General features: G+C 42.8%; 1 protein-coding gene across 1 annotated transcript; it reads right to left on the minus strand.

Annotated features, from left to right (window-relative positions):
- Nucleotides 1–7,218: 7,218 nt before the first annotated feature.
- On the minus strand, nt 7,219–23,358 carry PPP2CA (protein phosphatase 2 catalytic subunit alpha). Its single transcript, XM_071443220.1, has 7 exons — nt 23,038–23,358; nt 12,071–12,280; nt 11,397–11,570; nt 11,143–11,232; nt 10,674–10,835; nt 9,816–9,934; nt 7,219–9,074 (listed from the first exon to the last, which is right to left on the minus strand). The coding sequence occupies exons 1-7, from the start codon at nt 23,137–23,139 to the stop codon at nt 9,002–9,004; spliced, it is 930 nt and encodes a 309-aa protein (XP_071299321.1). The 5' UTR covers nt 23,140–23,358; the 3' UTR covers nt 7,219–9,001.
- Between the last annotated feature and the right edge of the window lie 1,247 nt (nt 23,359–24,605).

Raw genomic sequence — 24,605 nt, forward strand, 5'->3', positions numbered from 1 at the left:
ACCACATAAGCTCTTTGCTCACCATTGAATGGGACCTAATTTTCATTTTTAATTTATATGTATCTCATGTGTAGAGTGTGAAACCTCCAGACTACATCTAACACGACTTTTTGATTGTACCAGCATCACATTTACCTCTTTCTTCCTCAATCACATCATCTCATACTCCAGTGCTGAGAACCACATTCAGTGCACTAAAAACCACTGCCTTTATTTTCCTAAATTTCCTTAAAATTATTTTTAATTTATATTAAAATTTCTTGGTTTAGAGAATCAGACAATAAGAGAAGGTGGCCAGTGGAAAACCTGTCTACAAATTCTAAATCCCCTTTCCCAGTGTTGCCAAAGACCAAGGTTTCTGATTTGGCTCGTGACCAGCAAGCACAAGCTCACAGACTGCAAATCAGGCTCAGCAAAGGGGGGATGGGGTTTGCTCTCAACACAAGACAAATCTAATGGAATCTAGGAAGAGGCAGAAAGCTAAATTCTATGCTTAATTATAGTTGTGGATAAATTTAATTTAAAATTATACTGCTGATTATACTTGGTACATCTCCCCACAGCTTTCCAAAGGAGGAACTTCCATCTTCAGTGAACTTTGAAATCTACTGTTGAATTAGAAGTTTGGGAAAGTTAAAACAGCAAAAACACCCCACACCCCAAAAAGAGACAGATGGCAGTGACAGATATGCAATAATCACACCCAGCACCTCCCACTGTGCCCTACATATCATACAACCAACCTGCCCAGCCACTCCAGCTGCTTCCCGTTATCTGCTGGGGAAAGCAGCTGCTGCAGCAGCGATAGCCCAGGTCCTGTGGGTCACTCAGTGTTAATGGCACAAAACCCATCCCTGGCTAAAGCTGTGAGGCAAAAACAAGATTGCTTCAAAAAGGGGGTGGCCCAATTTCAATTGTTCTGCACACAGGTAATGATTGCACTGCAAACAATCCTAAAGCTGAGCATTGCTCCCCTGAGTGCAGACAATCACACCATGTATCAGCCACGGGTAAATTACAATTTAGGGCGTTTGACCACTGAGAACATGGAGGAGGATGGGAGCAGCTTAACACCAAAGCAAATACCTGAAAAGATTGGAGCAACTGAGCTTGATTTAACGCTTAATCAGATCCAGAAGCGCCCTGACCTACATATTCACAGCATCCCTGGGCTGCAGGCACAGCCAGTTGAGCAGCTGTGCAGCCGCAGGGGAAGAGAGTTTAACGTGCTGAACGTGAAGGAGCAGCCTCCTGGACACTGCATCTGCTCCACAGCCTCATGTTCCCTTCTTGGATGTTTCTTTCAGGCAAAAATTAATGTGCCCCCCACTCTTCAGAGCACCTCACATTTCACTTTGACAGAGAAAGGGGATTTTTTTTTTTTAGCTGCTGGTGGTGAGTTAGAGATTATGGAGATAACACACTGATTATTTTTCAATACAAATGTGATGTGACATTGTCAAAGTCTAATGACAATCGGGCTTGAAAGACTTCAGCTTTGCTCCATCAACAAGTTTGAAAAATTCACATAACTCATCCTGAATTCTCTGAGGGAGAGCAAGCCAGGGAGAGAGCCAGGTATGACCATGGGGTCTGAAAAAGAACCTAATCTACATGTAGGGGAGAATGAGACTTGCTGCAAAAATCATCCTCTTTTTTTCAGGAATACAAAAGATGAAAAGCATTTTTTAAAACAAGCAGCCACATCAAGTTTGAAAATAATTGAACTGACTGGTTCAGTGTAAAACCAGAAAACATCAGAATTATTCATGTGAGAGAGATGGTAGAAGGACACTGCTGAGCTCAAAGGCCTGGGCCACTGTTTTTTAAAGTAGTCTTGGAACAATGCAGCAGCAGAAGAGGAAAATTCTTGTTCTCAGTACAAGTCTGAAAAAGCTAATTATATAAAAAGCTAATTATTGCATTTCCACTTCATCAAAATTTGTATTAAAACAGCATCCTTGAGACAGTGTCACTTTTCATAGAAGTTGTACCCCAGCAATGCAAAATGGTGGGTGGCAGAGCCCAGCACTTGGGTGAGAGTCCAGCTCAGAGAATCAGAGAATCTCGAATGGTTTGGGTCAGCAGGGACCTTAGAGCTCATCCAGTTCCAACCCTCTGCTGTGGACTAGACCAGGTTGCTCAAGGTCCCATCCAGCCTGGCCTTGAGCACTTCAGGGATGGGGCAGCCACAGCTTCTCTGGGCAACCTGTGCCAGAGCCCCACCACACTCATAGGCAAGAATTTCTTCCCAATATGCAATCTAGTCCTGCTCTCTCTCAGTTTAAAGCCATTCGCCCTTGTCCTGTCACTCCAGGCCACTGTCCCAAGGCCCCCTCCAGTTCTTTTGTAGCCCTTTTAGGCACTGCACTGAGACCTGGCCTCTCAGGTCTCTCTGGTGCTTTCTCTTCTCCAGCTGAGCACCCCCAGCTCTCCCAGCCCAGCTGCAGAGCAGAGGGGCTCCAGCCCTCAGAGCATCTCCATGGCCTCCTCTGGTCTTGTTCCAGCAGCTCCACATCCTTCTGATGCTGGGGATCCCAGAGCTGGACACAGCATGGCAGGTGGGGATTCTGGGAGCAGACTAGACACCAATGGACTGGTAAAAGCCAATAACCAAATCCTGTCAAGCAGACACCAAGTGAGATTTTATCAGCTTCTATTCCTTCCTCTAACAGCACTCCCATTCCCCTTATATAACAATGGGGATTCGAGAGAGCTTAAAAAACTGAAGATGAAGAGGAGGAAGACTGAAAATAGAAATACCTACCTCAAACCTATTTGCAGCACCTATTTCCTAATCTCACCCTCACTCCACCTCCCCATATTTAAACAGTGATTTTTGTACTAGTTCTGCCCTGGCATCCTCTGAAATCATCGGGAGCACTGTGGAGGAGCCAAGCCTGGATCCTCTGGCTGCCGAGGGCAAGGGTCACCTGTAGGGGGATAGAATATAAGAAAATAAAGATAGTGTAGAAAGTAATCTCACCCCTAAGGCATTGCAGCTGGGCCAATTAGCAAAGATTAGGAACAGGCCTGACTTTAACAGGCCACAGCTGTAACCAATGAGAAGAAGAGTGCTATAAAAGAGTGGGGTGGCCCCTTAAGAAGGGAACTGGAGTCAGTTGGCTGCTTTTGGAGAAGAAAGAGTTAATGCTCTGAGGAGATGCCCACGAGAAACACCAAGAAGGTTTGGAACTTTTGTGATAGGAGACAACAGCATGGACCCCTGCGATGGGATGACAAGAGTCACCCACCTGCAGCCCGTTAGGGGGAGTCACATCAGCCCTGCCCGCTGCAGAGCGGCTCCCGGGCCGGGCGGGTCACGGCGGCCGGTGCCGGGGCAGCGCCACGCGGTGGCGCCGGGGCTCGCTCCGAGGGACGGGAGCCTCAGCGAGCTCAGCCCCGCAGAGATGCGCTCCCGGGCATTCCCGGGGAAATGGAAAGCGCAGACTTTCTGTGGGTGGCCTTGAGAACGACCTTCAGTAGTACCGTATAAAACTGTAAAAATCCTTGATATAAACACAAGGGGAAGGGAACTGGGTTAGCTTTACAGGGCTGCCTGGCACTGGTCTCCAACGCTGGAGCCGTTCAAAGTCCAAAAAGCAGATTCTGGGCTGGTTCTGACGCCACAGATGATAATGAGCAGTTGCTTTGAGGTTTCAAAGTCCATGGGAATAAATACAGTGTGTTTCAGAAGTCAGCATTTTTAAATGCACTCTAAACATTTCAAAAGGAGATTCCAGGGGAGAAAGGGACAGTCCAATAACATTTCGAGATGGTTGAGCTAAAGCTGGATAAACTCATGACCAGACAATCAGAACCCATCACCAGCCTCTCTCTCTCCCGGGAGGCTGTGGCACCCCCTCCTCTGGGATTGTCCCTGCTCCATCAGCAGCCGGCTGTGTTCCTCTTCCCCGAGGACAAACACAGCCGTGGAAAAGGAGCAGAGCTGCCTGGAAAGTGGGTCAAGCGTGGAATGAAACACCCACCATAGGATACTCCCAGGCAGGGCTTCTCCAGCCATGTGCTCCCCTCCCCTGCCCCCCCCATTCTCCTTATAAAATAAAGAAGCAGAATAGAGCAGCCATCATTGCTGACTCCTGCACTGATGGCCACGATAAAGGTTTTTCACAGCAAGGTTTAGGGTTAGGCTGGCTGTAAGGGGGTGTTTTCTCAAACTCCTGAAAAATAAAGACAGTTGGGAGCCAGGCTAAAGCCTTTCAGCCCAATCAATCATGCAATTATCAATGTAAACAGGACACTCCTCTTTTACAGTTCAGCACTTTTGGTTTTAAATGCATAAAACAGCTTATAGATTTATTGAAATTAAAAAACAAACTAACTAAAGCAACAAAGACAAACCAAAATAACCTAACCTCAAAAAACCCAGATGTATGTGGGGGAATCTACTGAGGAAGATGTATACAGAAGTCAAGACAACCAAAAGCAAAGATTTAGTTTAATTTATACAACCTTGTGCAATGGTATGAGTAGATGCAAAATGGAGTGTTCTCCTCAAAATCACTTTCCTGCCAAGTTCTCATGGAGGATGCTCACCCTGATCATGCTGCTCCTCCAATTAGCAGTCCCAGGTACTATTAGCAACTAATGTTTTATACATTATTTATACCAGCAGCAATCATTTCAGTCTCCAACCCAAAGTTCTGTTCACCAGAGAGTAATTAAGAGATCAGTAGTTCAACTCATCTTAAAGAGTAAAGCTTTTAAGCTCCAGCACAGGTTTTAAAGGGCTAAAACTTGCAGCACTGCTTAGTTTAAAACCAAAAGTGTTGTTTCAGCCTTTTTTCCCTGTCCATATGCCAAAGCACTCTGGTCCTTTGCTCAAGAAAGCAGCCTGCCTTTATTCCTATCCAAAAGGAGTAAAGCCAAATGAATTAGAGCACCAAAATAACTTTTTGTAAAACCACAGAAGGCTGACTCATGAACTGCTGACTCTGCAGGGCTTTGTTGGTGTGTTCATGGGTACTGAAAGATTTCTACGCAGTTCAGTTCTGATTTTCAGGTAACACTTTACCTGTTTCCAACCTTCTCCCAGAAGAACTTGCAGAACACCAATACTCTGTGTCATGACTGCTGTAGCACACAGAAGGCACCCACTGCCTTCTACAAGGCTTCAAAAATCACTGCTTGCAGACATTTCACTCCAAAAATCCAAGCTCGTACAAACCATGAGTATTGTTGCCAAAAAACAGAACTCGTAAAAAGCCATTTCTCAGGCAAAATTTGCTCTAACCTACATGGCAACCCTTAAAATACATTAAGAGTTTCCAAGAGTGTTCTGCATCCAGACAAAACAAGCAGCAATTAAAGCAATAAATGAGTGTGGAACAGGTGCATAAGGAGGTAATCAGAGTGGAGGCTCACCTTCAACTCACTGAATTTGGAGCAGCATTTAATTTGAAATTCAAAATTGTGATCACACTTGCATCTTACCACCATTTTTCTTGAATGAGTACTTATTCTTCAGCCCCCTCAAGGTCACAGCTCCTCCAAGGGCAGAAACTGCACTCCAGTATTGCTAAGGAAAAGAATGTGCTTATGGAACTATGAAAAAAGGCCCAAAATAAACCCAGCACTATCATAGCAGTTTGGTTTTGTCTTGTACAGGAGGAAATCCTTTAAGAGTCAGGATAAATTTTTAAATTGTCAGAGCAGAGACTTGTTCCAAGGTCCTTAGACACAATTGGTTTCTAAAAAGGACTCGGTGCTTCAGTTTACTACTATAAAAATCAAAATAAATCCCATGGAACATGGATTGGCAGGTATTGGCACCTCTCAGCAGTTTTTTGTCACTAGAGGAGCTTTTGACAGGAACTGGACCAAGACAGAGGCAGGTGAAATGTCACAGCTTCCATTGGCAGGATGTCCCCTCACCACCTTTTTCCCAGAGCAGAATTTGTTCTGTTACCAGACACCTGGGGAAGGAGGTAACGCTCTCTCTGCACTCTCCCACACATCCAGGATCCTGCCAGGGCATGATCAGAAGACCTAAACGAGGTAACACTGCCCAAGCACTCAGGTCAGAGATACTGAGTGTGTACAGCAGCATCAGCAGCTAAAACAATCCAGAACGAGCCCCAGGTGAGTCACACACATTGGTTACCTTGGACAAACATCCACCTGCAGCAGCAGCTTGGGCAGCAATGGAGCAGGGACGGGGGCAGCAGCCAGCCCCAAACTCCAGGGATCTGTGAAGGGGGGCCAGAAGTAGAGGAACAAAGCACAGGGTGGAATGAGGCAGAAGGAAGGTGTAGAAAGAGGGTGAAGGGGGAAGAAAATCTGGTAAATCTACACACCTCTGTATGTATATAATACATCTTTTGTCTCTTGTTTTTGATTTAATGGGCCCTTAGTTCAGGACAGGCCTGCAGCAGTTTAGGGTGCTCACTTTGATATATGGCCAATGACTTATGCAAAATGAAATCTGGAAAGCTTAAAACCCTCCTCCTTTGTCCATCAATAGTCTCCTGGCTCTATTCAAGCTCAAGAGAGAAGAAAGGAAGAGAAAGAACAGCTCATGGAAAAGTATAATTTCATTCCCAACTGCTTCTGATAACCAAACCCCAATGTCAGCCCTCCCCACCTCCCCTCCACACCTAGTTCTTAGATGTGACATTCCCACTTCAACACTGACCCACCACAACACAGGAGCTCCAGCTGTGCCTCCAGTTTGTATTGCATGGCAGGCATTGTGGAGATGGAAGGAATTACCAGTGATCTCCAAAACCTGCTCATTTCTCTGCAGCCACCATGGTCACAGGCTGAAGGAAGTTTTCTGCAGGTACCAATCAGCTACTAATAAATCAAACCCCAGTTATCTCTATCTTTGTTTCTTCTCTTGCATCTTCTAAACATGAGTTCAGCTGGTTAGTGCTCCATCACAGCAACTTATTTTTTCTTCACAATGTGGTTTTTGCACTGGAATCTTCACACAGACCATCACAACATAATTATAGAGGAAAGCACAAAAACTGGAGTGACTCCAACATTATCCATGGACTTTACTAACCATTTGGATTTGTGTACAGAAACTGAAGCAAGGAAAGGACTGCTCCCTGCCAGAGCAGATGAGTCACACCAATTAAAGCAACAAGGAAAGCAGAAAATAGGGCAAAGTCATTCCTCTTGAAGGAATGGTGTCAATGAAAGCACAAAGTCTCATCTACACAAACACAGAGAAAGACAAGCGACAGAATGGAACGTGAACTACTCTCAGCAAAGGATTTTTTTAATAGTGATCAAAGCAAAAGCTCCCAATATACTAAAAAAAGTCACTTCAGATGCACTTATTTTTAGCATGCACTTCTTCCTGTAAGAGATCAAACTACAGCACTGAGGTCTCCAGGAGCCACTTGGAACCCAACCTACAGGACAAAGCTCAAATTTTGCTGAAGGAAAAGCAACAACTTGAGCCTTTTTGAAAGAGAATTAAGTAATGCTTGATGAAATGCAGCATCTTCTTTGCAAGTTAAAGAATTAAGTGGTCCTCCAGCTTTTCAGAAAATCGTGTGTAGGACTAGACCTCCAGGTGAGTTGGACATTTGCAAAACTTCTGTGTGTTCCCTTAGAAACAAGCAGTTTAAAAAACAAGCCTCCATGTTATTACAGAACCTACATTGTGCCCAAGAAACTTAGTCTCAAACAATATGAATACTAAGAGACCTTCTACTAAGTGAACAGCCAGATACATCATTTAGATGTACCCAAGAAGTTTCACACACAAGCCTTAAGAAGGCATAACATTTGAATTTCTGCTTTGAACCAAATAATCAAATTTGGGTTCAAATTTTGAAGAAGTTAGTAGAAAGGAAATACTTAAACAGAAGTTAACATAAACCACATACCACTGTTTTTCAGAATGGAAGCCTGGGCAAATACACGTAGCACTAAACTTCAAGTTGTTTCCTTTAATATTTACAAAACTGGTTTTATTCTTAGTTTTTCAGAAAAATGGTTTTAAGTATTAGCACCTACATTGTAAATGACTCAAACTTAGATTTACACTTGAAATAAAGCCACAACGCAATCAGTTAAGTGAACTTATATTCTTCCATTTCTGAGTATTTCAGTAGAGCACCAAGAGGGAAAGAGCAACATGTGAGTAACCAGCAAGTGAGACACAGACCCAGGCACCTTCCTGGGACAGGATTCAGAAGGTCAGAGTTTTCCAGCACACTCCAAATCACCTCAGTTTTAGTTATTTATACGGTGGAAATTTCTATGCAAGTTTATAAAACCCATCCAGTTACATGTTAGTTTATTAAACCACAGTTGACCTGAGATGCAATTAGAATTTTGACATTTTTCCATACTTAGTTCACAAGTTTATTATGAAAAACACTGCAGCTCTGTCCTGCAGTAACATTGTTTTACAGAAAAAAACAGTTCTGTTCAAAGTAATTCACTATCCTTGGACAATTACAAGGGACAATATGGTAGGGCAGAGTGGAAAAGGGAACTGAGTGCAGACAAAAAAAAAAATCAATATAATTAAATTAAACAGTATTCCCTGAAAATAAAACAAACAAACAGTTTCAGAACAAATATGAGGCCTTGGTACTTATTTTAAAAATGTTCTTTAAGCTTCAATGATTGTTTGCTGCTACCCTTATCTACAGTCATGCTGAATAAAGCTATAGCTAAATGGAAAGTTAAATGTATTCACGAGGTGTTAATGTCTACATCTTATTATTTGCAGTCTCTCAGAGAAAGCAAAAGTAACTACAAATAGCGCTATGCCAGAAACTGGTTTCTTGACCAACAATGTTGCTTCAGCATGCAATGAACTGGTTCATTCTAAAGTGGTCACAGTTGTTGATGACAAGAGGCTTTGTATTGAATATGGCACGGCTTTTGGTCCATGTGAAAACAAAGTTTGAATGTTAAATATTTTCTGACACTTTGGAGTTACTGTTGCTCTTCCCATTTTCTTTAGGTCAACATATGGTTCATGGCAATACTGTACAGGTCTAAAATCTCTTTACAGGAAGTAGTCTGGGGTGCGACGAGTAACATGCGGTTCACCTCTGCGCGGTGCCGGGTCAAACTGCAAACTGAGAGCACAGACAGCAGTGAGAGCTCAGCCTTCACCCAGCTGTGCTCCAGCCATGAGTTACAGAGCACTGGTTCAATACAAGTGAGCCACTGCAAGTTTTATCAACCAAGTTAAGGTTTCTAGAACTAGTGTTCTAGCTCTTCCCCTCCTGTTAGTATGTACTTTTAACCATCACATTTTAAATTCCTCTTACCATGAAGGTCTGGAGAGAAATTAATTTTAGCTTTAAGACTCAAAGTGGTTGAACATTTGTTATCTATCAGAAAATTAAAGTCTCAAATTATTACCAAAGAGGGCAGTATGCACAGTGCTTTTGCCTCATTTACTAATAAAGTTGCTGCTGCAGTAGTTAATTAGAAATCTCATTAAAAGACCTGACACCCAACACCAGAAGAATTCAAAGGTTTCAAAAGTCTCCTGCCCAAGACTGACAGGAAGGCATTACCTTAGATGTTACAGACTTCTGCTCTCAAATCACATCCCTACACAGTAAGTCATTAAAATCCAGGTAGTTATGCAAAACAAAATTGAGGAGTCTCACTTTAATCTGACAGAGAAGATCCCCACAGCAACTGTTCCAGAGGCTTGACTCCAAGACTTTAAATGTGACTAACCCAACAATTCCACACTCACTCTACCTCCCAAAAGCTTAGAGAGGGGAAAAACCCCATACTTTAACATAATTAAATGGGATCCTCAAATCACAGGCAACATAATTCTCATTTTTAAATATACTTACAAGGAGTATTTTAGAGTGTCATCAAGTTCCATAATTGCAGCCTGGTTGCCACAACGGTAACAATAGTTTGGAGCACTGAAAATTGTTACTACATTCCGATCATGGCACCAGTTGTACCCCTGGAGAGGAAGGAAAAAATAATTCAGACAAGCAAGTTAATGTACCCCATGAAACTGCCCGACTATAAACCAACCTTTTAATGTGCACAGCCCTAAGTGGCATTTGCAGGGTTACTTTAAATAAGCTTAAGGCTGTATCTTTTTTCTCTTCTGGAGAGAAAAAGGGCAAAAAGGAATTTTGGCCTTCATAGTTTGCTTCCTACTAGCAAATATGAGCTAGGTATTAAAAAAAAAAAACCAAAAAACACCTAGCAATATTTCTCCATTGCATTAGCATTAAATAGTTAAAATGGCAATACTAAAGTACACAATCCACTCTGAACCTTCAACTATGATCACCAAAACCAGAGTCCAGACATAGGTTTAAAAATCTGAACTGCTAGGAACAACTAGAGACCAAGAACAAAAGCACACATCCAAGCTAAAAAGAAAATTACACCTTTTTTCCAAGAGACACATATTTAAAAACCTTTTTATCCTTACTGAAACCACATCTAGTACCAAAGCTTGGTTTGAGATATTGCTGTAAATTTTCAGGAAAACCATGCCAAAAGAAGGTTACTCCACTGTCAAATTCCTTTGGTAGCACATGAATACTGCCAAGGTCAAGTTTCTGGAATACTCCTAACTGGATCATCACCTGTCACAATAGCATATGCACATCTCTGACACATAGAGCATGGAATAAATGGACCAAGGACACAGCCCCAAGTTTGAACACACAGGATGTCCTGCTCACCTCCATTACCAACTGATGAGCTCTTGAAACCAACGTAAGGCCATTAGCATGGTTAAAGGTTTCTGAAATATCCTGTCCAAATGTGTAACCTGCACCTCGAGGAGAAATTCCCCAGCCACCGCGATCATCTGGATCTGACCATAGCAAGTCACACATTGGACCCTGTAAGAGATGTAGATGATGTTTCAGAGGGGAAGTGCAAAGAACCAAAAGCAAACAAAACCCAAAAATACTTGCACCACCCCTGCACAACTCTTTGACACTTAATATGTTTCTTTCTTTAAGCAAGGACACGTCCCTCATTCTTCCTTTAAAAAATCCAGAACAAATTTTTTCCAGAACAGATGAGACAACAGGCCCTTTAATATTGTTAAGTTGATTTGAATTTAATTTTCAGCCTGCAAGCTTAACCCCCCCAATACATGCTGAATCATCAATCTCATTGGCTTAGAAAATTATTTTTCAGTACCTCATGGGGAACTTCCTGCAAGCGATCAAGTGCTCTGATGTGATCCAGTGTATCTATAGATGGAGAGAGGCCACCATGTAGACAAAAAATCTGCAAGAAACATGAAGCTTATTTGCATTAATCAGTGCAGTTAGAACAGTTTTATTATGAGAAAATCTGCATGAGATTCCTTTAAAGATGAGAACTGACAGAATGCAATGTTGAGGTCTCCCTTAACAATAAAAAACGTTCAACTTTGTCAAATGTTAACATACCTGGCCATCCACCAAGGCAGTTAGAGGCAGGTAATCAAAAAGGTCTGTAAAGTATTTCCAAACATTTGCATTTCCATATTTCCTTAAACATTCATCATAGAAGCCATAAACTTGTGTGATTTGCCTGCTTTCATGGTTCCCTCGAAGAATTGTGATACGTTCGCGGTAACGGACCTACACAGAAGAGATTATTTTAGCACACCAATGAGCAACTCCTCCCCAGAAGAGAATTTGCACTCCTCAATCCCTGCTACACATCAATAAAGCAACTAAAACCGAACCATTCTGAAGATTATATAATAACCTTTAAGGGAAAAAAGGACTCATTTATTCCAATCTTCAACTGCCAATTACTTTTGAGATTAATTACAAGTTATATTTATTATTACTAGGGGACTTCACTACACCTGTGCATTAAGCTGATCTCTCCAAGCAAATTCTTAAAGATTGCTACTTAGGCAAGTAAAAAATAAACACTCATTTTAGATAAAGCTCAGGCTTGCATCTGAACATTTTTGTAATTTTTTTAAGAAGTGAACTTAGAAAACTAAGAAAGCCAAGAAGTCAGTTTCAGTAGCTCTAATACCAATGCAGTGAAAAACATGATATTAAGTGTAGTCAGGATAGTAATGATATCTTTTATACAAGACTGTAAAGCTGAGAAGAAAAGTTACCTTAAGAGCTACAAGCAATGTGACTGTTTCGACTGAATAATATCCTCTGTCAACATAGTCCCCCATAAACAAATAGTTTGTGTCTGGTGATTTGCCTCCAATTCTGAAAAGTTCCATGAGGTCGTGAAATTGTCCATGGACATCTCCACAGACTGTGACTGGACATCGCACTTCTTGTACGTTGGATTCTTTTGTCAAAATTTCTTTAGCCTGTAAAGCAAAAAAGCACAAAAACTGTGAGTTTGTCTATGAAGAGCTGTTTTATTGAAAGCACACTCTACCAACTCTGCTACCCGCTCTCTTTCGGAGCTTTTGTCCCTTCCTTCTCTGAAGCACTTGAGGGAGAAGTTTATCTTTACTTAAATGCCATTAAAACAGCATTTCACTTTATGAAACCTTGTATTAGTAATTAGTAGTTGCATGGCTGCTTTTCCTCCTTGCAGACAGTATCTGAAGCAAACCTTCAGACTTTCTACAAAAATGGTTCTGTGAAGCATAGAATAATGAACATCACTACTGGAACTTTAAAAGTTTTTAAGTATTTTGAAAAATGGAATCTAAAAATCCTGCCAACATCTTACTTCCAAAAGCCCAAACTCGGACACAGCCAAAACACTCCCAATGCCTTGGCACTCACCTGTAGAAACATCTTCAACCCACCTGCAAAGGCAGGGGGTCCTGCATGAAGCAGAATGAGAACATCCACAGGTACCAGCAATTACAGAGCAGGCCATTACCTGTGCAAGTTCTCTCAACAAGTTTTGTGATTAAACACAGATTAGTAACATCAAGCTGTATCCTCATAAACCAAAACTGGCTGTTTGTAATCACCATTTTTTCCCAAAAAATTGTGTCTATTAAAGTTGTAGACAAAGGTAATTTGTATGAAGAAGCATAAGCTAAATATAGCACCAGAAAGGTAATTCTGAAATAATGCAAGACAGTGGTTACAGTTTGTTCTCAGAACAGTCACCAGACACATGCCACAATGATTTGCTAAATCAAGAAGCTATTAGAAATATAAATAGTAACAAGTTTACTAGTTAGCATCTCCTAAGATTTCCCTCTTTTTCAAGCATCAATGCTCCTATTCAAAAAGGATCCCTTTTTTACCTCATTAACACAATTACAAGACAATACATAAAAATTATATTCTATTCTATAACCCAAGTTGTCTACAAGAAAGTGGCTGACACTCCCACCCAAAAGTGGTGTCACTGTCCCACACATCATCCTGGCTGACCACCATGGTCACCACTTCAAACAGAAGCAACACCTAAGTTTAATGATGGAAACTCATGAAATTCAATGTTTCACTGCAAAGAAATGCAAAAATACAGCATGGCTAAGCACCCTGCACAACACAAAGCTTTAGATGTCACTCTGCAGACATATTTACATAAAAGTCAGTCTCATATGACAGTTTCCACTTGCACTGTGCCCAGTACTAAAGATAGGTCATTCCTGGCTTGTGGTTGATGCTTAAAGTGCAGATGTATTTTAAGATAGCCTGACTTGAGCTAATTTTAATGCAGTGACACTCACCGGATGTTTTGAAGGTGTTTTAACAGCTTTAGCCTCTTCTAATACTCTCATACATTCAGAAGCATTAGCCAGCTTAATTCTCCTTTAGACGGAGAACATCAGAGATGCTTACAGCACTTCAATATATATATAAGAAACCTACTCTTTAATGAGAATGTTTCTACCACTGGATTTTCTTAACACACTTGAAGCACTGCACAAAGAATGCAGCATTTATTTTTCATCAAAGGTATGCAGCGTTTGTGCTGAGAATGGCAGAAGTCTCAGCAATGGAGTTGTTGCTTCCTCAGTTTCTGAAATATTAAATCACTCAGATACGCACATGACCAAACACAGAGAAGTCAGACAGCTACTCTGATGGGAAAAGACTGTTCCAGGTCAATTTGCAGAACAGCAACCTCTGTTTAAATCCTGCAGTGGAGGAATGCTGGTGCAGGGATTCCAACATTTCCATGTTTTAAAAGCAGTTCCATGCAACGCTGTGTTATGAACTGTTTAGTTCATTTACAGTAGCACATACTCAAGTGCTTAAACATTCGGCTCTATAAAAGAGCTTCAGCAAAGCTGAAGGTAGAAAAAATAACATCCTGAAAGCAAGCCACCAGCAAGCAGTCTACTATCCCCCAACTTTCATAATTCCTATAAAAAGGTAAAGTAAAAAAAAGGAATTTTAATATACCATAACACAATACAAACAAGTTGGTAAGACAACATTACATTTGATACTACAATTTCACAATGTCAAATTGTGATCACTAATACTACTCCTGCAGTATCTGTGCTCCTGACCTTGTACTGGATCTCACACAGCAACTCCACCTGGTTCCACTCCCTCTTTTTATTGATTCTTGAAGGCGCTGCTCACTCGCCACATCACACAACTCCCTCCCCCTACCCATCCTCCTCTCCAACAAATGGACTTCCCATCAACAGCTCTCCTACACTTGCTCAGGGAGAGGAAGCAGCAGAGCACCCTTCAGCACCCTTCAGCAGAAGGCAGAAAACTCCTTATCCAACCATCTGACAGGAGAACTGGGAAAGACACACACATCACAGCCTGAACTTCAAACACCCTGGGACCTATTGCCACAAAGGATCATAGTGCAACAAGGCATTATTTTGACATCAACATTTTGAAACATCCAGGCTTCACTGCCTATCATCAGGACAAACAATGATAAAATTCATCATCAGATTTTCTTGAGCACCTATTAATTCTTTCATATCTCTGCCTTTTTTCAGTTCTCAACAATTCCTCCTATTAAGATAGCCCTGAACTTCTCTACACCTCCAACACTTAATCTTTTTTACATAGTAGAATACTACTACAAGTCAAACTTCTGTGGTGCAGGATACTTAAGCAAAAACTTGTTATCAACAACCTACCATATTACAGTTGTAAAACCCTGCCTCTGAATCAGTTTAATTATTTTTTCAGCACTACACTCTCAGACTTCAAAATAAAGTGCAAACACATACAGAGTAAGACTGCAAAGAACACATTACTTCAAGTTGATAAATGCTAATTTTACAGCCAATTACCAATGAAGTCAAAGACAAAAAACACACAGCTGTGAGACAGTTACACAAGAAGAATATAAGAAGAACCAAGTGCAATGCTGTCATTGACACTACTGCTGAGGTGGAAAGTCACATATTTTACTCAAAACAATCTCAAAGTTCAAACAATAAGCAATAAGTATCAAATACATTTCAGCTTAGTCATAGTGACTGGAATTCATTCTGACTTGATACTGGCTTACTCAGTCATTTCTCTGTAAAGAGAAAACTTGTAAAATCTCAAAACTTAACAAGAATAAAATCAATATTGGCTTAAACACACAAGAAAACAACCAATTTTCACTTTACTATAGAAAGAGTAGCACTGCATAAAAACTCAGCCTAGTACTTAAGAATGAAACCATTCCTGGCCTGCTGCACATCATCTAAAGGCCCATCTGAACAGTACCAAGCTGCTTTGGTGGCTCTGTTTACAAACCACATCTCTGCAAGGTGCTGGTCTTCAAACACAAAGAGCAGCTTCATTGTTTTAAGACAGTACAAGATCCAAGTGTATGAACTGCTATAGATAAGAATTTTGAGAAGATGACAAAGTCACTACCATATGATTTTCAGATCCTCAGTTTATTCAATGAGATGCACGGGTTGTATGCATGCAGATGTATCTCTTATCTCCCCTGCTCCCTCCAAATCTTTTTATCCTATATGCCACAAATTAGGGCTCAGAGTCAAGTGCCATAAAAGCCATAATCCATCTATTTTACTTCCTCAACTCACTCCGTACTGAGGATATGCAAGCTTCCCTCATGAGCAGTGTGCATCATCAACCTTGTCTCACAGAAATAATTTCCAGTGGTCCATTTCTACAAAATCCTCTGAATTAATGTGCACCCAAATTCCTCTGTGTTTCTAGAATGTACCAGATATTTCTTAATTACTTTGACCCCTTCATAGGTCCTTACATTCTAGCAGGAGCTCTGACAAGTCAGCCCAATTATCTACCATGAGAAACTCGGGGGCACATAAAAGAAAATAACAAGACCCAAACCAAAGAGTAAACATCACTGTATCTGAATTGTAAATCAATGCTTGGAGCAGCACTATGAACCAGTCATCAAAAGATTACCTCTACTAACTCAGTAAAGAAAATACAACCATTACTTTGATTAGGCAACACAGCCCCAAAGTCATGGTTGCAGATGGTAACATGTCATTCTTGGCAGACCAGAATTCACACCTGCAGCCCACCATGCTGTCTAGTAAAGTGTGTCATGAGAAGCACCCACTGTAACCAAGAAATAGTTATTTGTAGTTACCAGAAAGATATTTTGATGAGATTGAAGACTTCAGCCACACCCATAATTTCCTGTCACCAAGGTGCACAGGATGTGACTAAAGGCACAATGATCAGCTAATTGGGATGAATACTGGGTTCAGCTGTTCCAACATCATGACCTGGAAAAGGTTCCAGTTCCAAGCAAAGTCATCCATTACAGTCAGCAATTCTTCTGCAGAGTCAATGCTTTTCAATTTAAAGATTTCCCCACTCCTCACAAGGGGAGGAAAGAGATCAGGTTCAGACAAAAGATGGGCTTATTTTTTAAAGCAAAAGGTATTTTAATTCACTGACATTTTAAACAAAACTAGACAAATGAAGCCTCCAATAACACCCTTCTGTGAAGGAGGCATGGCAGTCAGATTACACATGACACAAATGGGAAACTGATTTATGCCGAACTTCACAATCCACTAAGGAGTTCAGTGTGAATGTGTAAGTAGGAACAAAATTAAAACACAAAGCTCCCCACTGACATTTAATTGTTTAGTATTCCAAAGTAAAACCAGGATTTCCATCCACATAGAAATACTAAGCAGCAAAATACCCTTTTGCCAGGACAGAAGTTGATGCATCTGCTTTCTCTCTGGATTTGTGACTAGCACCTACACCTTCATTTCTAATCTCTTCTGTTCAGTGAGAAGACAGACCAGTTTAAATGGAAGATATTCGCCAACCAAAAGAGCAACCCCAATGCCAGGACTGCTGTAAGATTAAAATAAGACAACCACTTTCCTTTATTGCCTGTAAATTCTAGAAGGTCTACAAGAAAGCATCAGTAGCAAACTGCCAAATAACCCTCCCTTCCTTTGTATTACAAAAGGAATGACACCATTGGAAACCTTGATAGTCCCCTCAACATTTCCATCTGAAAAGTTCAGTAGCATTCTTGCCCTCAGAGGCAAATCTGGAAGAAGGGGAAAGGCTGTTCATCAATCAGTAGTTGACAAGAGCAGTGAGGATAGGAAGAGGGTCTTCTGAAAGAACTCAGTGCCATTATTTTCGTTCATACAAAAGATCTTAGTATCTTTAAATTGAAGAAAAATAATCTAGGAAAAACTTATTTAAAAAACATAACAAGGCAAATAACTCAGGAACCCTTATGCCTTCCTTGTCTCATGGGAGCTCCAAGAACACAGCAATGACAGCAATGCAGGAAGCTGACCACTTATAGGGATGTTTTTCAGTCCTCCCTGTAGAACAAGCTGTATTCATTTTGAATCATTCACTTTTTTAAAAAAATAAATAGGCTAAACCTATTCCCAAACTAGTTGTGCCTGATATCAACAAGTCAGAAAGTTCTCAACCCTTTTGTTCCAGTAACTCCAACACAGCTTGGCACAGTCATGCTAGAGGTCAGGACACCAGTTGGAGGATGGCATGTCAAACGTCAAGGAAAGAGTTTAGAACCAACCAGCAAACCAGAAACACCTGAACTGGAAGGCATGTTCAAAATATTCAGCAGAAATATTGGAGACCTACTGAGTAACTGAGCTCTAGTATTCACTCCTTAGTTAGGAATGAACTTTTTCCAGCGCAATATTCTCTACCTGAAAGAAAACAACAACAGCATTACTGAATACAGTGTAGTGTTCAAGGGTCCCTAAGCAAGAGTGAAAATTCAGTCCCTACTCCTGTGATTCCCCTCACACAGATCTCTGTACGAGGTCAGACACAACCAGACAGGTTTGGGTTTTGTGCTGGGGAAGGCAACCCAGGTGAGTGAGTGGAAATGGCTCGGAAGCAATCACAGAGCAGCACTGTCAGCACATCTGAGGAGGGAACAGCCTCAGCACAGGCAGATCTGAAAGAGGACATCAGTCCTGCAGCCTTGTCCATATCTTCAGCCTCAAACTGGCAGAACTCAAGCAGGAACTTGCTCTGACTTAGGAGTGCTTCCTGCTGTTAGCTTAAACTATGCCCAGAACAACACAAGTATCTTTCACTCCTACTTGATCACAACTAATACTGCAAGTAAAAAGCAAAAAACCAAAGCCGAACATCTCACTGTCAGCACAACTCAATTTTTACAGAATTTACTAGAATTGAAAAAAAAACAAAACAAACCCAGAAATCTGCTGATGGTACAATCACTGGCACATTCAAGACTAAATTTTTATATGCACATCAAAATGTTGTATGTGAATCCAGACAAGGTGAGAAGGCTGGCTAGGTTGACTCTCCAAGTGCCTTCTGTTTTTCATTAACAACTGTAACAAAAAAAAAAAAAAAAAAAAAAAAAAAAAAAACAAAAAAAAAAAAAACCACCACAGAAAAAACCCCCACAACAAATCAGAACACTGGGCATCAAACGATTTTTTTTTAAGTGTACAAGAATAATCTAAACCAGAGTCATTTAAATGTTAGAGAGACAAAAGGTGTAAGTACACGGCCCCATCAGTGACTTGATCCCTAGGTATGTTCAAGAGAGCAGCAAAGGAGCCCTGAACCACCCTCTGGTCCCCCAGAGCCCCTGTAACAGCTGCTGAGGGGCCCTCCCGCCACTGGCAGCAGCGTTCCCTTGCTACAGAATCCAGTCTCCAGTGCACTGGCACGGCAGAACTGCAATGCTGCACATTCCTCCTGTGCCAGGGGGCAGAGGAACACAGAACCTGCCCAATGCACAGCCCACCACACAGGGCACACCATACTCTCACCACCTGGGAACTCTGTTGGGGCAGGTTTCTTGGCTGACTTACAGCAAGTTCAGACAGAACGTTAATGTTCACAATCATCTTAGTCTGAAGAATAGTTAGTTATACATGATGGATATGGGAATGCAAAAGCTAGCTAATGGAAAAGGCCTTGCAAATGCAGCTGGAAACAGTTTAAAACATCCACTTCTGGCCAAAATAATCAGCTAAGAAAGGGAACTCCTGAACAGAACAGAATGTAGGAAGCAGAAGGGGACATGTGCCTCTGTCTGAAAAAGAGGTTGGACAGACAGCTCAGCTTAAAACACAGGAGTGAGATCCACAGAACATGTAAGTTTGATGTATTACAGGAACTGAACTTTGCACAGGCTTTTTTTGACCCAAAAGAAAGCTTCATCAGAAATGTCCTCTCAGAATTAAGTCACTCAACATAAGCTAAATGAGTTTGCATAACTCACACAGCTGCAGTGGGTAACCTTTGGTTACAGAACATCCAACTTGGAAGACCTGATGTAAAATGAAAATTCTACAACAGGAAAAAAAATTAGAAAAATACACCATAAATAAGGTACATACCAGAGAACAGTACAGAACAGGCCCAGAAACAGATTTACACTAAAAAACTAGCAATGGTGACAAATCAAAAAGCAAATGTAACCAACATCATTGTTACAGATCAAAAACTGCAGGAGTCAAACCTTGAATCAAGGTTTCTTGAATGCCTTTACCAGCATCAGCCCTTCACTTAGTTTAATATATTTTGGCTAGCAGCACTATCTGTTCAAAGGTATTTCACTAGCAATTGAAGAACCCTGAAACGCTTTACACAGTATATATGACCAAACAGTCTTCCCTCTCTCCAAAAACTGGAGATGCCACACTCAAACTCACTAAATTACAGAGTAGTGTTTTTGAGGGAGTGGCTCTGACACCTCTGCCTGCACCTGCACTAGATACTTTCTGCAATAACCAAAGCAAACTCTATCCAAAAATTCACCTCATTCCTTTGTGCAGTTTTAGACTGTCATCCCACCTTCCTGAGCAATGTGCCACACCCCCAGTTCCTGTGATAAAGGGCATCTACACACAGAGGAGACAAGACCATTTCCCTCCACTGCCACAATGTATGGGAAAGAAACTAAACCAGCATCCTTCCATTCAAAATGGCCAGTGGAAAAACTCTCACCTGGCAATAAAGGACTTCCTTTCACCTCTGCCAATAAACAATTCAGCACTAACAGGACAAACACAGCTGACATGTACCAGTAACTGGACTGGGTATATTTTGACCACTTCTTTAGAACTTGCACTTCTCAAATGCTGAAGCAAAGCACAATCGGTCACTCAACTGATGGAGCATTAAACACACAGCACGTACCAAGCCTAGAATAATTTAACTGCCACTCAGAGGTTGATTATTTCAAATCATTTGTGAGAGTATAATGTATTATTCATGGTTACAAATTACTCCTAGACTTCGAAGATGTTTCTGCCCAGTTCCCACCACCACCATCACCCAGGTAACCAGGCTCACTGAAGGACACGCCAAGAAAGTAACTGGGATGCACAAATGGCCACACAATTGTCATGTGCATAAAAACCTGTTGAGTTCTTCAGGTATCAATAGTGAAATACAAGAGAGCCCTTAGGCTTATTCTTATTAGACAGGCACCAGTCTGCAAACATGAAGCCCCAGCAGATCAAGAAATACTCGTCAGGGAGATCATCCAATCAAACAGTGTTATCAGGAAAAGCCCTTAATTTTTTTAAATTGTTTATTTTAACTACCTCTAGCTGCAATTCAATGTGGTGAAGAACAACAACTTATACCTAGTAGGGTCTTTATCTGTCCTTTGGAACAATAACTGCATTTGACAATGTCCTTAAGCTAATCATGATGTGATTACATCCACAAAACTACCTGAACAGTCCAAACAAAGAACAACCCAGTGAGGTTAATGAAAGTCAGTGCTGGGAACATGGAAACCCATTAAAGCAATTGCTGTCCCTCAGCACAAAGGTGCAGAGCTGAGCTCTCACCCCACTTCCATGGACATAGCAGAGACAAGAAGATGGAAAACTCAGAGTTCAAGGGCCTATTTCCAATTCCTTCCATCAGCAAGCATGAAGAAACTGAACTACTCTTAGCAGAAAGTCCAAGTAAATCCACCTGTAGTTATCAGCAACAAATCAACTTTCCCTAACATCAGCAGCCCTGCGGCTGAACTCTGCACAGTGCTGACCACACACCCATCACACAGAACTGTCACCCCACCCAGAGCTCCCCCAGAGCCAACCCAGCCAATATGAAGGCTGCTGCTAAATAATACTGTGATTGGCAGTTTTCCACATTCTCATGGTCTCCCATCTCAACACACGGTAGTCAGATACAAAGTCTTCTTTTCTTTTTTCCTTTACCATTATCTTGGTGATGAGCATTACGCATTTATCCATAAATACAGCTCATTTCTATTCTTCACTGGGAAAAAATGAAAATGTCATCTTGTGCAACACTGATGACTGGGACTGTATCTTCTGTAAGGAACTTCTAGTGATATGCCTGCTTCTCACTGAACCAAAACTCCCAGTACATTGAAAGCTTTTTGTACATTATACATCCCTCACGATCCTGCAAGTTACCATGCAGCCCCACAAAATGGGGCCATATGCACCCACTCCTGTGGGATTCAGTTCATAAACGATGGCAAGTGAAATACTTGCCTCTCACATAAAGCACTACAAGGAAGAAGCTGGACGGCCGTCATTGGAGAGGCACATGGAAATAGCCAGGCGGTGACATTGCCACTTGCTTGCAACAGCCTTTAAAATACACAGCCTGGATCAAATGGAAACAGTGTTGAGTTGCTGGAATACAAGTGAACTAAATATCTGTTCTGGAGCAAGAGCCAGTCTGGCCAAAATCACTACAAGTTCTTTATTAAGTTCATAGACAGTTCTCTCAAAAAATTGCTTCCCAACAACCTGATTTGAGAGCATGAGTCCTATTTTAAAATATTCTAGGGACTTTCAGTGGCAAGTACATAGGCTTCTTTAGAAGCCAGTACATCCATAACGTCATGTATTCCTTAATATCCAGTTCCCAAAAAATTCACAAATATTTCATCTTTCAGTCTAGAAATACATAAAACCACTAGTAAATTTAAAAAAAAAAAAAAGTCACTACCACCAACAACCCTCAGCTATGGAGTTACATCCAGAATTAGAATTCAACTGGAAAATGCCTCTGGATGCAACCAGAACAAAATTTTCCTGAATTTCCAAAACACAATCTGTCCTTGGTTGGCTTTACAACCTTTCTATGCTATGAATGTCTCAATCATCACATTACCCTGTAATATCCACGTCTAAAACTAACATCATAAAAATATGCAGTTATATAGGATCTCGATTGTTTATTCTGTGAATTTCGTGAAACCCAGAACCTTACTGAGAGAAACCAAAGCCCCAAAGCTAATTTACCCTTCAATTAGTTATAAACGTGTCTGCGCTTATTCATATCATGAAAAATACAAGAAATAAATCAAAGCAGCAGCTCTTTACCGCGTGTGATTTCCAAGCGCCTACCATAAGCTTTTCTTTTCATTATAATAACTCACGCTTTGGGGGGCTGATTTAACATTTTAACCGAGGGGGGTCTCTCGGGGGTCTCTCCCGAGGATCCATCGCGGCCGCGGCGCCATTTTAGGAGGCGCTGAGCAGGCGGGAGGCGGAGCCGAGGCTCCAGCACAGCCGAGGGGCCGCGGCTCGCCTGGCCCCGGCTCCCGGCCCGCTCCCCCCGCCGGGCCGCGCCGAGCCCCCGGCCCGCCCGAGGCCCCGCGCCCGCCCGGCCGAGCGACACCGCCCCCGCCAGCAGCGCTCTGCCCGGCCCCGCCGCCTCCCTCGCTCCTCACCTTCTCGCAGAGGCTCTTCACCTGCCCCTCGGACAGCTGCTTGCACTCGTTGAGCTGCTCCACCCACTGGTCGAGCTCCTTGGTGAAGACCTTCTCCTCCATCCCGCTCTCCCCCTCCTCCTCACCGGCTGCTGCTGCCGCACCGCCCCGCGGGCCCCTGCGATCCGCGCTCCCCACAGCGGCGGCGGCCGCGACGCGTCAGGGCGGGCGGGCAGGCGGGCGCGGGGAGAGGGCGGCCCGGGGCACTCCGGCTGCGGCAGCGCTGCCGCTCCTCGCTCCGCACCGTGTAATGGCCGCCGCTGCTGACGTCACCGCCCCGGCCCCACCGCGGGGAGGGGGACGCCGCGGGAGCCGAGGGCGCGTGCGCGGCGCTCGGGCGGGGCCGCGAGTGCGCTCTGAGGGGAGGGGGCGGGTGAGGGCAGCCAGCGCGCCCGCCTGTCCGCCCCGGGAGCGGGGGGTGGGTGTGCTCCCTCCCGGTCCTCCTTCCCGGGTCTGCTCCTGAGCCGTGGGGGCTGGCGCTCTCCCCATGGAGGGGTCCGTTTGAGGAGTGTGGCGCAGCCCCGCCCGGTCGCAGCCGTAAGGCGGGAACCAGGGCACTGCCGTGAGGGGTGGTCGGCATGGCAGTGCCGGCCCCTCCTGTGCCTGGCTGTTGAGCGCCGGCTCCTCCCGGGACACGCTGGGCAGGGTCCTCGCCTGCTAAGCGCCTGCTGCGGGGTCGGGAGACGATGTTTGCGAGGGCTTTGTGCGGCTCCGCAGTGTTTGTGGTCTCCCTGCAATTAATGCATATCGGTATCCCCGAGGCGGGTGACAAGAGGCTGGTGCCGGGGTCTTTGCAGTGACAGGACGAGGAGCACTCGCCGTAAACTAAAACACAAAAAGTTCCACCTCCACACGAGAAAGAACTTTACATTGTGGGTAGCAACGCACTGGAACCGGCTGCCCAGGGAGGGCATGGAGTTTTCCTCTCTGGCGGCTTTCAGAACCCCTCTGGACACGTCCCTGTGTCATTCCTCCAGGTGGCCCGGCCCTGGCTGATGGGTCGGGCTGGGGATCTCAGAGCTCCATTCCAACCCGAACAATTCTGTGATGCTGAGCTCGGTTACCATGTCTGTCAGAGAAGAAGGAAGTGGGGGGCGCTTGCTGGTGTTGGGTACTTTGAAATAAAGCTTTTCAGCTCTAAATCATGGGCATTAAACACTATCTTAATTGTACCACCAAGGCACCAGGTAGTGCTTAGGTTAAAAAGGCTGTGCTGGATTTCTTTAAACAATTTATACTGAACGAGTTCGTAGAAGTCCAGAGTTTATTACGACCTTTTTAGACAGTAATGCATGAAGTGCAGTGTAAGTGTTCAGTAAAGGAAATTAGTGGTGGACCTTTCAGGAAACTTTCAGGAAGGTGGTATTTTTTCAGGAAACTAGTGGTGACCTCAGCTACCTTATTGTACTCAGACACTTGCTACCTAAGGGAAAATATGTCAGTAAGACACACATAAGTTGCAATAAAAAAGAATGTACGAAATATGCAGAACCAATTTCTAATGAATTATGTATTTTATTGCAATCTGC

Source organism: Agelaius tricolor, unplaced genomic scaffold (assembly GCF_023055355.1).
Source record: "Agelaius tricolor isolate 1412-34295 unplaced genomic scaffold, bAgeTri1.0.p SCAF_18, whole genome shotgun sequence".
NCBI lineage: Eukaryota > Metazoa > Chordata > Aves > Passeriformes > Icteridae > Agelaius > Agelaius tricolor.

Bases quoted from the DNA above. Each gene is read 5' to 3' on its own strand.
- PPP2CA (XM_071443220.1), bottom strand. From the start codon at position 23,139: ATGGAGGAGAAGGTCTTCACCAAGGAGCTCGACCAGTGGGTGGAGCAG. The intron at 11,233-11,396 runs GTATGTTAACAT...TGTTTCTTGCAG, and splicing joins CTGCCTTGGTGGATGGCCAG to ATTTTTTGTCTACATGGTGG. The intron at 10,836-11,142 runs GTACTGAAAAAT...CATCTCTTACAG, and splicing joins TGCAGGAAGTTCCCCATGAG to GGTCCAATGTGTGACTTGCT.